Source organism: Protomyctophum parallelum (genome assembly GCF_964188405.1).
Source record: "Protomyctophum parallelum genome assembly, chromosome: 19".
NCBI classification, from domain to species: domain Eukaryota; kingdom Metazoa; phylum Chordata; class Actinopteri; order Myctophiformes; family Myctophidae; genus Protomyctophum; species Protomyctophum parallelum.
Window position 1 is genome coordinate 37882420 of NC_139717.1, and position 16285 is coordinate 37898704.

General features: G+C 42.3%; 1 protein-coding gene across 3 annotated transcripts; it reads left to right on the top strand.

Annotated features, from left to right (window-relative positions):
• The first annotated feature begins 3441 nt into the window (after window positions 1-3441).
• Window positions 3442-16036, top strand: LOC310876439 (single-minded homolog 1-like). 3 transcript variants are annotated; one of them, XM_083789979.1, is made up of 12 exons: window positions 3442-3563; window positions 4004-4477; window positions 6737-6813; window positions 7010-7099; window positions 7321-7438; window positions 7635-7720; window positions 7962-8161; window positions 8687-8793; window positions 9050-9197; window positions 12564-12720; window positions 13264-13648; window positions 14117-16036. In XM_083789979.1, exons 2-12 carry the CDS (start codon window positions 4303-4305, stop codon window positions 14851-14853), a joined length of 2280 nt encoding a protein of 759 aa, XP_083646105.1. In that variant the 5' UTR covers window positions 3442-3563; window positions 4004-4302; the 3' UTR covers window positions 14854-16036. The 3 variants fall into 3 exon arrangements, with proteins under 3 accessions (XP_083646105.1, XP_083646106.1, XP_083646107.1); XM_083789980.1 differs by having other exon boundaries at window positions 7321-7429; XM_083789981.1 differs by lacking the exons at window positions 3442-3563; window positions 4004-4477; window positions 6737-6813 and having other exon boundaries at window positions 7049-7099; window positions 7325-7438.
• Window positions 16037-16285: the final 249 nt, after the last annotated feature.

Sequence of the window (16285 nt, forward strand, 5' to 3'; positions counted from 1 at the left end):
AACCATTCTACCACCACATAGCTCGGTCATATTCAGCCTCACTACTGCAAAAGATACAAGTGTGACCAAGGTCAATCACCCACACACGCTCCCGCAATCACCACGAACAAACCCCACCTCCAAATAACCCTCTGTCTGGGTTTTTTTTCTTCTTTTTTTTCCATGCTGGGGAGAATTTCAGGCTTGCCTTCCCACAGAGAGGTATGATTTGGAACACAAATAAAATGCAGAGACCGGTGGGGTTCAGGGGTGGGGTGGGGGGGGGGGAGTGGCTGGGAAGGGATGGCAAAGCGAGCTTCCCTGTTGTGACAGCCTATATGGCAGGATGTCCAGGCTTGGCAATAAGTCTTCAGGGCTAGCGCAGAGCACATACATACATATATACCCTCAGAGCTCTTCCCGCACTGCAGGAAAACTCATCATCGTTATTATTCATTTAAACTTCAAGGAACTTAAATTAACACTAAGGGTTTTTGCTGGGCAGTGCTGTGGGTCTCCTGATTGGCTGTCTGTGGACTGATCTAAAAATGGCTGATTCTATAAAAATGTCTTCTAAAATCTAACAGTTGTCTGAAATGTTTCTATAATTCTATTCAGTGGTTCTCAAAACTTTCCATGTCAAGGACCCCCCCCCCCCCCCCAGTCTAGGGACCCCGGAAGCAAGAAGATTTGAGTTCAAATGTGCACTTATAAAACTTCACTTATTAAAATTATTATATTCAAAGAGTTGCACACATATTCAAGCCAAAGTAAAAAATAATGGGTCGAATAAATTTGAAGAAACATGGGGAAATAAATGTGAAATTTAAAAAGAAACTATAATATTTAAATTTGTCATAATATGTCGTGCTTCCTTCTCCTTCATGTAAAAGAAAGTTATGCAGTAAACTGGCTCACCATGGTTGACCTCTGGCCCTGTGGTTATGTCAGACAGACTATAGCACAGCTGATAATAGACCCTGAAATGAGAGGCAATAATGAGGGATTCGTCACTGAAAGTGGAGGGTTACAGTCCAGATATCTTTTTCAATATACGTGCATGGTCCTCCTCAAAGGCTTGGTAAAATAAAAATATAAATAATATTGCTACAGGGAAATGTGGAGGCATCTGAAATTATCTTCTTGGCTTTTCTATAATTTGTTTTTGTTTTTCCAGGAAATAATAAAATGACAAACGGACATTTTCCTATAATTCAGAGCACTTTATAGGTCAAACGTGCACAGTGCGCACACAGCCACACACACACACACACACACACACACACACACACACACACACACACACACACACACACACACACACACGCACGCACACACACACACACACACACACACACACACACACGCACGCGCGCGCTCATTTCTTACAGGAAGAGTAATATAGAGCTACTTTCGGGCAGCTCGACAATCTCCAATTATGGCAGGATGCAGCATCAATTTAAGTGCTAATTGTGTGCGTAATGAGATAGCCTGGCTCACCGTCGCGACGTGCGTCCGTCCGCGCCCCCGTCACCGCGCCCGCTGTGTGCCATTCATTCTCCCCACTCCCCAGCTGAGCGCCTGCCCTCTAATTAAAACGCTGCATGCGCCGCGGCGCGCTCATCTTCTGATGCACACGGCGGAGTTTAATCCTCACATATAATAAACGTGTTTGACGATGTCATTGTGTACCTATATCTCATGGCTGAGCCTCATGTATAGGTCTGCTCGGAGTCTCGACTATATAGTGTCCATATTCTGCATTGGGTTGGTTCTAACTTAGAACCAACCCAATGCAGAATATAGCCTATATGGACACTCAAACCTCGTCTTCTAAGTAACAGTATATATCTGCACATGCATGCAGATTAAATGTTTTGGCCTATATGTTTTGTTTTAATATGGAACTAAAGCGCGGACAAACGGGGTTATGGTCAGATACTTTAGAAATATAATTAAATAGTTTAAAAAATATTAAGCATACATGGCCCTCCAAAAACGTGTAGCCATATGGGCAAAAAAACAAACACAAAGTCAACGAATAAGGCATCTTCTTCCTATATGCCATATGGGTTTCTGTGAAATATATAGCCTTGGATTTGACTATTACAAAACGGGAGAAAGAGTCATCGACTTCAGATATAGCCTATAAGTGAAATAGTGAATTACAGGCCTATTGTTAGAATCATTGCCACGAGTCAAGTTCAGACTGTTATTGCAGTCTGTCTTGATGCATGGCATTGCTGTGCTATAGGTCATGCGTCATGCATTTGTCACTGGAAATGTAGGCCTATACAGTTCAAATATATTACAGTACAATGTACAGATTATTTTTGCATTTTTCTCTTGCATTGACGGTTGCTTTTGGACAAGTCATAATATATAGCCCGTCATTTGTCAATTAAGTTAAGTTAAGTATAGTAATGTGTTTGCTTAAACGTCTCAATCGGCAGCAAATATGCCTATATTCTTTAATCGGAATTTAATTCGTGTTGACGGGCTCCTCAGAGATTTAAAATCCCCATGTATGCAGAAGATGCTGGGACTGGGAGAGAGAAGGACATTGGGATTTGGGAGACCGAGTGAGACGAGAATGAGAGGTATAGTGCCTCTCATAAATGGTCAACATTTAATAAAGAACTCTGAACTGCTATTGCATGCATATTTATTAGCCTATATATGTGTCATTATAGACTCTAGACAGATTAAATTGGCAAGATAATTTAATGTCATTCCAAAAAAAATATGTTGTTGCTATTTGAAAGAAATAAGCGTAATTTGGTAAATTAATATAGGCCTACTCCATTATTTGGCGTATATTTTTAATGGATAGAAGTTAACCCTATACCAACTTAAGTCACGCATTGCAGAGTTGCAGACTATATTTAGCAACAATAGCAACATCATTTAGGCAAACTACACCTTTTTTTTTAACCAAAAACAGCACTGGCATTTGGCAAGAGACTGAATTTTTAAAAAGGAGGATCTCTCTAATCTGTCGATACAATATAAAGCTGTAAAATTGTTCACACATAATCATACAAGTGGAGAGCCGCAGCCACAAGTGAAGTATCCGATTCCATGCAAGAACATGCCTATATCAACCGTCGTCACTTTCATATTTTCTAATGTTCCTATACTGTATACTTCCTACACATAACGCATAGCCTTACTGTATCCTACCTGTGCTGCATGTGGTACGGGTCAGAGGTGAATGTCTCACAAAAATATCAATCCATTTTTTTAGACTGTATTGTGCATGTGACCAATGAACAAGTGGATTTCAACAATGCTGCCCAATGAGAGCTTGAGTGCGAGTGGGCCGGTCCTGCATGCAGCAGCAGCAGCAGCTCGGCAGAGCGGAGTATAGACACATCACATTGAGCCTGTATGGGAGACGGGCTTTAATTGTGAGAGGTGTATGTGTATGCTATGCAGTATAGCCTACATGGTGCAGCGAGGGGGTCCGCTAGCTATACGGCATTTCATTTCCTTCCTGGAATTCTATAGGAGCTCACATGAACCCGCTTCAGGACAGCTGAAACAATTCCCTGCGGGCTGAACGCCATGGAATCCGAGCAAAAGTAGGACGCATGTGCATTGCAGCATATTGTTTTAATTGTGCGATCACGAATCATATTGGTCTATATATAGGATTAACCATGCAGACATTTCTTTTTTTTAATCATCTTTGGAATTGAAAGATTAGCCTAATATGAATGCATATAGGCTATGTTTATTTTCGTATTTTCAGTCGCAGCGCTTAAGTTATTTGTTATTGCTATACTCGCTGTGCAAGGCCTGTGTAGGCTAAAGTAAAGTGTATAGCCCAAATAAAAGATATAGAATATGTATATATACCCTATATATGTTAACTATATTATTGTTTATAGAATTGCTGTTGTTTCAGTCACTGCTGCATGTTATGTTTCCCCTCTGTTATATTATTTAAATTGGCCTATATGGCAAGAATAATGGGTGAATATAATACGTGAATAATGACATTGGTATATTGATCTTGCAGGTTTTCCAGGAATGTCAGTGATGGCACCATCGGCTTTATGACTGCAAGTTTAACTACTTCAACTCGAAGAATTTCAGCGTACTAGTCCATCAGACTGCCCAGGATATCGAGTTCCTTGGAATTCAACCGGTTAGAGGATGTAAAGTATCCAATCGCCGCCGTTTTATAGTTGACGAAACGAATTATATCATGAGAAGGCGACAAAACGGAAAGAACTCTGTCCCCGTGTTTTGAATGACCAGCGTGGGTGTCGAGGAAGGATATAAGCACATATCTCTCGAAAGGGGAAGGACGGCGACATGAAGGAGAAATCTAAAACGGCCGCAAGGACTAGACGAGAAAAGGAGAACAGTGAATTCTATGAACTGGCCAAAATGCTGCCACTGCCGTCGGCCATAACATCTCAGCTGGACAAAGCGTCGATCATTAGACTGACGACAAGCTACCTGAAGATGAGAATTGTCTTCCCTCAGGGTAAGCACTAAGCAAGTTATATCCTCATGGTTTCTATTTATAGGTCTACTATTTCTCTTTCACAATTTAATTATGCCAGCGCATACACCTATAACTTGCGCAGCGCAAACACTTTCTTGTTTATATAGCTGTCTAATTCCGTAGACTCGCCTTAATAACTAAATACCAATATAATCAAATTACTTAATGAATTAATTACATAAAAAAAAAATAGTAGGCTACTGTGTATATATAGCATATGGGCCTAATATACACAATCTAATATTATTTGGCTATAACCTCGCGCATTCCAAAATATATATAACCGTGTCTCAACCGAACATGTCCCAGGCTGCATATTTAGGCCCATGGCTTTATAAATGGACCGAGGTCAGTGAATGGAAATTAGGCTTCAGCAATAAGCGAACGATTTGCAACCATATTTAGGTCTCTGCAGGATTCTTCTTTGCGTGACTGAAAACAAGACACACCAATTATATACAGCTCTATGGTTCAATCAAATCACCTCAAGCCGTGGCGTGTAAAAGCAGGAAACAAACGTATATGGTTAAATTGCTACAACCGCAGCTTTCCTCTTCAATAATGTATGGTGCAGAAATGAGTTGACAAGGGTATTTTTTTTGTTTGTTTAGCAAATGCTCCACAGTCAGTCGCACCAACAACATACAGTTGCACTTGTTATTGTCACCGTTATCGTTACAACATATTAATAAACGGGGTTAGTGGCGAACCGTATATATACCCGCCAAAAACAAGGCCTCAGACTGTGATATCTAGTATCAATGCAAGTCATGTCAGTCTCTAAAAACGGCATCATCTTCCAATCACCCTTTCTTCTGATATTTTGATATATAGGTCACAATTGAAACACTTATAGGTAATAACCGTCCTATACAGACAGACACATACAGAGGAGAGAAACCTAATCGCCAAACACCATGTCGTGTGTGCAGTATAGTTAGCATATACAGTAGGCTACATATCTCCTTTGTTCTCAGTTGAAAGCTGCAAGCTTGGACAAAACATAAGGGAGAACATATTATTCCCTTTAATATCACATATCTTATTCCAGTATGGATAGTCTATAGATATGTGTGTGTGTGTGTGTGTGTGTGTGTGTGTGTGTGTGTGTGTGTGTGTGTGTGTGTGTGTGTGTGTGTGTGTGTGTGTGTGTGTGTGTGTGTGTGTGTGTGTGTGTGTGAGAGAGAGAGAGAGAGAGAGAGAGAGAGATAGCAAAACATAGTAAAATGAGCTATATCCAAAAAGGCTCATTCATCATTATTATTATTATTATTATTATTATTCACTTGATTTGGACATTTTTATCATCATTTGAAACACTCAATTGCCCCCAAAAGACTAGAAATTAATAGGTCTATATAGGCCTGTTTGTTTGGGACCTGAATTTAACTCGGATTGTTTGTTCGAGTGAATGGCAATCATTTGAGAATAAGAGGTGCTCTTCCACAATGTTGCACCACCTGTTCGATATAAAGCTATATAGCCTTTTCACATCACCTCCAACTATACAGTTGCTGTGAGGCATATAGCCTACAAAAAGGTGAGCTGTAAATGGTTTAGTTAAAATGCTGTTTAACCACTTAAGATCCATTCTAAAGCTGAGCTTGCAGATCTATTTTTTTTGGTTGAAAGCGGTTGACAGGCCTACTGTTACTGTATATGGTCAATGCTTGCGTGTGCGTGAAGTAGGACCCTACACAGCACATAAAACAGTGAACGTGCTATGTTTAATATTTTGATCTTACATTTACCACCATTGTTAGTTTGTTACTTTATTTCGTTTGTTTAAATTTCTTAGCCAAAACCGCAGAATTTCACTGCATGCAATTGTAAACCATGTGGGATGTATACAAATACAATCTTGAATCATGAATGCTGTATGTATGATCTTGCATATTATGTGATTTAGTGATTATTGTATACGAGAAAGACGTTTATTATACTGTCTCAGATTTTTTGCTTCAAGGATCTGTAACTTAGAGTTATTGATTTAGGATTTATGGCCTTGCAAAAACATGCATGTATTTAACGTTTTACTAATAGCCTTATTGCATATGGGTAAAGAAAGGCCCTTATATATACAATTAATTTCACTAACATGCATGTACATTATTTGTTAATCTTACAATAAAATACAAAAAAAACCCACAAAATATCGAATTGAAAAACAGTTGTAGCTACAATAACTATAATCATTTCACAGAATAAATGCTGACATGTGCTGATGGTTCTGTATAGGTTTGGGTGAAGCCTGGGGTCATCCCAGAAGATCATTGGACAATGTCGGGCGTGAGCTAGGATCACACTTACTGCAGGTATAGAGAATACACCTGTCACCATGATGGCCTATGGGCTACACCTGTCACCATGCATGGCCTATACACCGCCAAACTAATTAACACATTTGTTATTACAAGTAGGCTATAAGATCGATCGTCTAATTGGCGTAACGAAGCCTTAATGGTTTTGCGAACTGGGCTAATTGTTAATTGTGTGTATGGTGTGTTGCAGACATTGGATGGATTCATCTTTGTTGTGGCTCCGGATGGGAAGATCATGTACATTTCAGAAACGGCATCGGTCCATTTGGGACTGTCTCAGGTTCGTTTCGACAACGTTTTTGGGCGTTCTTCTTAATGACATTTATATCTTTTGTATACCGGTATTTCTTTTAGTATTTAGTATCTCATGCATGCCTTCATTAGGCTATTTATTATGTATAGCTTCTCACAAAAGCATTAAATAAATAGGCTATAATAAGAAAAGTGTCGACCCATTAAATTACCATAGCCTTATTTAGCCGACTGCTATTGTTTTAACAGGTAGAGTTGACTGGCAACAGTATTTACGAGTACGTCCACCCGGCAGACCACGACGAAATGACCGCCGTCCTGACACCGCACCAACCTTACCACTCTCATTATGTACAAGGTAGGCTAGGTAGGCTATGTCGCGATCTTATAGTTTGACACGTTGCATTGTTTAAAGCTATAGGCTATTTGTCTGTATAGCCAATAGCCACTAGCCTATAGTATTCGCTAGCATACACAATTTGTTTTCATGGAATAGGCCTACACTATAGTGGGACGTCACGTAACCAGGATGGCCTATATATAATTCATTTATTATTTTTCAGAATATGAAGTGGAGCGTTCCTTCTTCTTGAGAATGAAATGCGTGCTCGCTAAAAGAAACGCAGGCCTCACCAGCGGTGGATATAAGGTAATAAGGCCAACCCCGAATTGAAACCTTTGTTGGTTTATTATTTCAATTAAATAACCGAAGAAATGTATCAAGTTAATTGAAATAATGTAACGTTAGGTAAGTGTGGGCTATAAATGAAACATAATACGGGCCTCTGGGCCTATATTCCAGCAGGCTCCGGTTTCAATAATTGTTTGCATCTTTATAGGCCTAAACCAACTGCTGTGGCATAAAACAAATGATTGTAATTGTTTGGCAGGTGATCCATTGCAGTGGCTACCTGAAGATCCGCCAGTACAGCCTGGACATCTCTCCGTTTGAAGGCTGCTACCAGAACGTGGGCCTGGTAGCGGTGGGACACTCGCTGCCTCCCAGCGCCGTCACGGAGATCAAACTCCACAGCAACATGTTCATGTTCAGAGCCAGTCTGGACATGAAACTCATATTTCTCGATTCCAGGTATAGGATATAGGCCTATATAAAAACTGTTCACACAATCCTTAACTAGAAATCGTAAGCCCTACTTCAGTTCACCAAAAAGAATAGCTATTTATTTTTGAGGCGTCGCGCAGACCTGCGTGCTCATGTTAAGCATGGTCTGCTATTTTCGGCGTGCGACACCGCCGTGCGACGGAGCAAAATCAGGCTTTACTATATGTCAATACTTTGTCGAGTTATATTTATTTTTTGGGACATGTTATTTTGTATCGTTTGACATTTATTGAAACAGTTGCTTCTGTTACATTTGCAAAGCATTACCATGTTGTCCAGCAGATGATGATCATCATCATCATAATCAGCCTATAGTTTATACATGCTATACTGTAGCCAAGCCATAATGTCCCCATGCCTGTTAACAAGAGGGGGGGGGGTATCTGCAGAAAAACAACAAGGTTTTATTTATCCAACATATACAGTGTGGGGGGAAAATTGCTGAGTCACTCACATGTTGTGAACTTCCCCCCGGCCGGCCTCTGCATGCAGGGTAGCGGAGCTGACTGGTTATGAGCCCCAGGACCTCATAGAGAAGACCCTGTACCACCACGTGCACAGCTGTGACACCTTTCACCTGCGTTGTGCACACCACCTCTGTGAGTTCAAACAGGTCGGACCTATTCTATATGGTGCTGTCGCAGCAGTATAGGTTCTGGCCCGCCTTTCTCCAAGTAACTTGTATATACCTTATTGTTCAGTGTGTCGATAAATACACAGCATATGCTTATGAATACTTTACTGTCCACCTAAATATTCATGTCAGCCTATCACTCACACACACACATACACACACACACACACACACACGATACTGTAACCATATCCAACACAATCTGTGTCTTTCCTCCGCAGTGCTGGTGAAGGGCCAAGTCACCACTAAATACTATCGTTTCCTGGCCAAGCACGGAGGCTGGGTCTGGGTCCAGAGCTACGCCACAATCGTTCACAACAGCCGTTCCTCCCGGCCCCACTGCATTGTCAGCGTCAACTATGTCCTCACGTAAGGCTCATTTACATAACTAGTCCTAACCAAAGTCCTAAATTACATTCCACCCTCCATTCCTAAAATGTAAAGCACTATAGAATATTACTATAGTGCGCTCTATATAAGAATTGAGTAAAATGTAACAGATTTTCCTCAAAATGGACAGGCAGCTTGAATTAATGTAAATGTTAAACATTAACAGACAGACCAAAAGTGAGCTAGGATGGAGGAAATATAGCCTATACTGTATCTCTGGGTGTTTGCATCTCACTGTGTCAGAGGCAGCAACATGTATTATCTCTATAAGAGGAATCTTTATCCTTTGACAGTTTTCCCCCTTTAATTCCCTGCAAAATACTGATGCTGCTTTTCACACGTTGCGCGTTATGAGAGCAGGGGAGGAAAAAAAAGAGAGAAATCACTGCGGCCCTTTGAGACAGCAAGACAAACACCTGGGTTCAACCCCATCACAAAACCTCTACTGTCACCATCGATCTGCAGGCTATACGGAAAGGAAAATCCATAAAACGGTGAACTGGGAATCAATAGCTATCTCAAAGAGGCTGCCCATGTTAGTTTGGTTGATCCACACGTACCTTATTTTGTGTTTGCTTGTGTGTGTGTGTGTGTGTGTGTGAGTGTGTGTGTGTGCGCGCTCGCGCACGCATGCATGCTTGCAAGCGTGTGTGTGTGTGTGTGTGTGTGCGTGCGTGTGTGCGTGATCTTACACACGTTTGTGAGTGTATTCAAATGTGCATGCATGTAGTCGTTAAATGTCTTCTTTAGTTACGTAGGATCGCTTTCATTCTGTATCAGTGACAATTAGCAATAATAAATTATGTAAAATAAATATACAGGCTACTATATATTGTCGCTGTCAGGCAGAAACCTTGTATCTCTATATTTGAGCTTTTTAATACTTTTCAGTGAATAAATGCCCTACTTTGCCATACTACAGTGTGACACAAAAGTATCAAATATAGCCAATACACAAGGTGTCGCGATGCATCAAGATCATGTAGTTTGACTATTTTTGCCATGTCTTCAGTTTTCTGAAAAACCTACGTTTCTACGTCAGTGATGCTCAACCTTTTTCATGTCAAGGACCCCCAGAATTATCTTGGCCGCAGACCTCCAGGGACCTCCCAGAAGCAAATATTTGAGTTAAAGATGTTCGCTGTGAAAGAATATTCAAAGATTTGCGGCACATTTTCACGATTTTTCAAAAATAGCAGATCTACAAGCTCATCGAAAATGTCCTGAAATGTAGCACTTTTGGACACACAAGGTTTCCACCTGACAGCAACAATACATTGTTGAATGGTACTGGCGTATTAGACGTATAGGCTACTGCATGAGCACTCCAAAAGAACGAGAAAACGACACAGTACATTAGTACTATAAGTATTATTAGTACAACTTGTTGAAGATTCAGTCACCTTTTCCTAACCACTTCAACACGGGCAAGTCATTATACAGTAGGCAAAGTGGCAAACAAAAATGTAGATAAAAAAAGAAATGCATACAGTATCTATAAGTTCACAATGTGTCTCATTGGGGACTTGGGAGGCGTTGCACAGTGCAATTTCAATTTATTTTAAAAATACAGTATAGGGCTTAAGTGGTTAATCCAGGAAGATTCCATTAACCCATTCTGACCGGGCACCCATTTTGGTGTTGGCATCATGTTATGCTTTAGCTATTGAAAAATAGCAGATCTACAAGCTCATAGCGCGCCACCGAGTGGCGCGCTACGAGCTTGTAGGTCTGCTATTTTTTGAAAAATCGAAGAACGACGAATCTGATCTCAGGTCAGAATGGGTTAATACATCATGATTGGGAGTTTTGCTGGTGGCACATTTCAGATGCGACGTGGTCTGACATTGACCCCGAGGCGGAATTCTGCCAACACAGCTGAGTTTGCACAAAAGCCCAACCGTATTGGCTCAGACATAAGTCACCCGGGTCACAGATAGGATGCAGAGCCCAGCCGCCCATTGCAATACCTGCAAGAGCAAACAACTCTTACACACTATCTAAACACAGCCTTTCCCCCTCTAAAGTGTCATACATAAAGAATGGGTCATATTTAGAAACATATTAAAGAGGCTGTCGGTGTGGGGGTCAGGGATGGGCCACATGGGCTTTCAAAATGCCAGTAGCTGCTATTACATACTGTTGATGTGATAAGTTAAGAATAGGGCCGTGTTTGCTGAGTTCTTGACACGGGAGACTTTTTGCTCCCTGGACGTGGACACCCAGGTGGAGTTCAGCTGCAGGACAGTAGGTTAAAATGTCAGAAATGGCTCATGTACCGTCTGCACAACAACCGATCACCGCCACTGGCCTGAGTGGCCTCCAATCAATCAAAAACATGCATGTGCGTGTGTTTGTGTGATTAGAGAGTGCAAGTTGAGAGTAAGTTAAGGCCTAGTGTTGACACTAAAGGGAAAGGTTGGAGAGTGAGAGTGTGTGTGTGTGTGTGTGTGTGTGTGTGTGTGTGTGTGTGTGTGTGTGTGTGTGTGTGTGTGTGTGTGTGTGTGTGTGCGCACGCGCATGCGTGAATGCGTTTGTGCATGCATGTGTGTGTGTGAGTGTGTGTGAGTGAGGGCACATGGCTACACACATTATGTTCCGGCAATGGTTGTACAGCAGCAAAGAATGATTAACTTCACCTAGGGTGTCTGTTAGTTTTCTCATTATACTAGACTACTCAATACAGAGAAATGGGTGGGCTTAATCTCAGTAGTTTATCTTAAATGCTGTTTTCACTCCTCATAGTCCTCACAATCACTCCATTCACAGAAAGAGTGTTTTGTGAAAAATTGTTATCTATAATGTAATATTGGCCAAGACGTCTGCTACAGAGTGATGTTGGTTGTCACATGGTTTGTAAACTATTGCTGCTATAGTACACTGTCATGCTGAAGAAAAGAAAACACTGAACAGCTGTATAAATGGTATAAATGTGATAGTTAACACTATCATGTTGTTGGGAAACACTCAACATTAGTAAATTGTGATAGGAAACACTACCGTGTATGTAACAGAAGTTCTCCAGATTAAATTGAGTTTAATGGCAGCCTGAAGGCTAGAGAAACCAACCCCCAGAAACAGCTGGAAAACTCTGGGCAAGGAAAGCAAATAAGTAACGACCCCTAATCTCCCAACAACGCAAACCACTCAGGTGCCTTTGGGCAAAGCATTTCATCTCAATTGCATGCAATGTTTGACGGGCCAGCCACAGAGGACTTGTGGTTGTGCTGCACAGCTCTCAGGTGTGGACGTCACGTGTGACTAGATTGAACTCTACCCTGGACAAGCAAAAGTTACGAAAACATTTTATTTAGATGTATATTTATGTCTTTGGTTGTCGTAAAGGGATACTGAATATAAGGGGATGCAGCTGTCCTTGGACCAGATGAGCCCCAGCAAGCCGGCGTTCCCCTATGCCACGGCTCACACCGAGGACAGGAAGACCACCAAGTCACGTCTGACACCGAGCAAGGCCAAAGCCAGAATGTCACCCTACCCTCAGGTAATAAACAGCCCATTAACTGAGACACATGCTCATCAGATTCATCATGGCTATAACCAGATAAACATATGGTTCCATATTTAGTGAGCGTGAAGTTTAACCTCATGAAACAGGGGGTGTCTCTATTCGGGGGATGAACATACCGCAAAAGATCTACAAGCTCACAAAGCCTCGCGTTGCAGTGCATTGTGAGCTTGTAGATCGACAAAGAGATTTGGTGTAGGGGGGGGGGGGGGGGGAAGGAGGAGAGAAAAGGGGAGATTCCGGTCAATGAAGTAAGGGGTTGGCCCAGGCCGTAGCGTAACGGTCTGGGCACCGGACTGGTGATCCAGTCGCGGTGTGCCGCGGGTTCGACTCCCGAACCCGACACGGCCTTTACCGCATGTCATCCCCCCATCTCTCTCCCGTTTCCTGTCAGCCTACTATCTGTCCCTTAAAAAAATCAATAAAAAAGGCGTAAGCCGCAAAAAAAATATCTTAAAAAAAATGAAGTAAGGGGTTTAAGTAGTTTAAACAAACACATTTCTTATAACTGTCCAACAGTTCTCAGCTTTCAACACTGAGCGATCCGAGTCGGATCAGGACAGCCAATGGGGAGGGAGTCCACTGACGGACTCCGCCTCGCCCCAGCTTCTGGACGCCGGGGAATCTGCGGAGGCCTCTTGTGCCTACAGACTGTATCCAGACTCTGCCCCCCTATGCTACGGACTGGGCATCACGGAGGAGGACCTCGCCCACGCACAAGTCCATCCTAATGCCAGCACCTGCGACCGCGTCCGCTGCCAGGGCGGACGCTACTTCCTGGGGACTCCCCAGTCGGGGCGCGAGGCATGGTGGGACGCCACGCGCTCAGTTCTGTCACTGCCCAAGTCAACGCTGGACAACGGCGAGGGCTATGACATCGGAGCTTACCACGGTGCAATCCATGGTGAGATGTTAGGTGTGCCATCTGCTTTGCAAAATAACCCTGGATGTGCTACTTTTGGTAGCTGCTGTCCAAATGTCATTATAGGCCATGCTAAGTTGTTTACACCATATCCTGCCAGCTTGCTGATTGCTTGCCGATTGCTACCATCTGTACCATCTACCAAACATTGCTCCCAATCAAAAGCAAAGTCATTTCACATTTCACTTCCACAAAGTACAGTAGCCTATTATCTGCCCAGCCCCATGCCACACTTTTACCAAGACATAACTTGGTCTAACAGACACAATTCTGTAAAAATAATAATAATTTATTCAGAAGACACAAATAAGAAGCCGTACACTATTCAGAATGTATTTGTATTGTGTGCAAATGTATGAACATTGTTCACCTTCATCATGAATACAACAGAAACCGAATTACTTATTAACCCAATTCATTGTTTTGTAATCTGGCCATTTTCTCTGCCAGGGCGGGGCCACTGGGACGAAGAGAGTGTTGTGAGCTCCCCAGACGGAGGCGGTTCCACCAGTGATTCAGGAGAGCGTTACCACGGTGACCACTTCCGGGCCAGCCCTCAAGAGCCCAGCAAGATGGAGACGCTCATCCGCGCCACACAGCAGATGATCAAAGAAGAAGAGAGCCGTCTGCAGCAGCACAAGGGGCCCCTGGAAGTGTCGGGCCTCGCCAAGGCTCACAGCCCTTGCTTCACGGCCTCCCTCCCCCTCTCCAACCCCGGGTCGAGCGTGGTGTGCCGCGGCCCCGGAGTCGCCGGCATCGACCTCACCTCCGAACGCCTCCACCACCGGGACAGCGGCAAAGTGCCCTGTCCCCACGACAACGACGACAACGCGACCAGTCCAATCTCCTTGTCCCGTCTCAGCAGCCCCAGCTCCGATGGGATCTCCAGGTCAGGCCTGTCCCTCACTAAAGAGTACATGCAGACAGATCTGTCCCCGCATCCGCCGCAGGCCCAGGGCAGCCCGCTGCTTTATCAATCCCAAGACAGACAGCCTCTGGACAGGCAATCAGCCTATGCTTTGACTGGCTACTCTCTAGAACACCTGTATGATTCAGAGAGCCTGCGCAGCTACTCTGGGCTGAGCTGCGGAGGAGTCCAGTATGACATGGCCTCACATATGAGGATGCAGGCGGACCAGATGCAGGGACACAAGGCCACCTCAGTTATCATCACCAATGGAAGCTGACCTTATCTTATTCAGATGGCCAGATCGTCTAAATGAGGACGTCGCAGCAAGATGCCACTGTATGCACATACTGACATGCAAAATACTGTGTAAAGTTAAAAAAAAAAAAAGATAAAAGATAAAAGGAAGCCTGGCTTTATGGTCCCTTGGTAGTGCATTCAGCAGTATTTTAAGTAACTAGTCCAGCATGTATGCTGTTACCTTTTTCTATTTTCACCGAGGATGTTTTCACGAGATTCAGATGATCAAGCATTTTGTGACTTATCCTTGATATTAGCCCAGGTAAGCTGAGGGATTGCTCCATTACATAGGGATTCTTGGTACTTGAAAAAAATAAATAATTCTCTTCCCTGTAAAAGCGACTCAAGTTTTGATTGTGGTTAAACATCAACCAAGCGTTTCTGTCCTAACCGTCTCATGCATCAGTGGTCCTTTGAGTTAATCTGTCCCAGTTTCAGTTTCCCAAGGCTCTAAGAAAACGCCGTTCCATTGCCCCTTCACCAAAATAGATTGCTTACGGCATAATGTTTTTCACGTACAATTCACCACAGGAAAGCGAGCACTTCACCATTGAAAGATGTCCAGTGTTTTCTAGTATTTATTTGTCCGTGGGTCTAATTGGCAAAATGTTGTTTTCTGTATGTGTTGTCATTATTCCTGTAGAATACTTACTCGTGGGATTATATCATAGACTTTGTTTGAATGCTTGGATTTCCATTTTTCAAAGATAAGCCAATATTGTTCTTAAAAAGAAAACATGGGAAAATGATTCTACATATTCTATAGGGGCCATATAGACTAGATTACAAGAATAGTTTTGTTCTCGCACACACAAATGTTTGAAACTAAGAATTTTTACTATTCCCCCCGCCCCCCATAAAAGAAAAGGGAAGTGTCTTCTTTCACATATTTAACCACCGAACGGATGAGTTTTACTTTGTTCCCCCAGTATCTTTCCACGTTTAAGTTCGTTTGTACGGCTGACTGGGTTTTCTTTTGCAAATCCAAGACTATGTCAAATGTCTTTTGTTTCTGTCATTTTATTTATAATGTAAATACGATCAACAACTTTTTGAACGAGTCACAAGATTATTTATTAATTGGAAGAATATGTCTTTTAAATATAAAAGTTGCAATCAAACAATTTTGGCTGTGCTAGTTTTGTCTTACATCTGTTGCCAATAAAAGCTGGTTTGACCATGAACAGAATAATTCTGCGGTGGCCAAAAAATACAATTAGAAATTTGATTTGTTTTGTCTCTTTCCTTTTCTTTTCTCAGAATTGTGCATACATTATATGATAATATTTGGAGTTACTACCATAATGGCCAACGGGGCCTGCAAAATCAGTATACAATATCAAGAATACATGGGTAACAATGACTAAATAGGACTATACTGTATGCGTTCAGCTTACGAGCCTAATACAAAT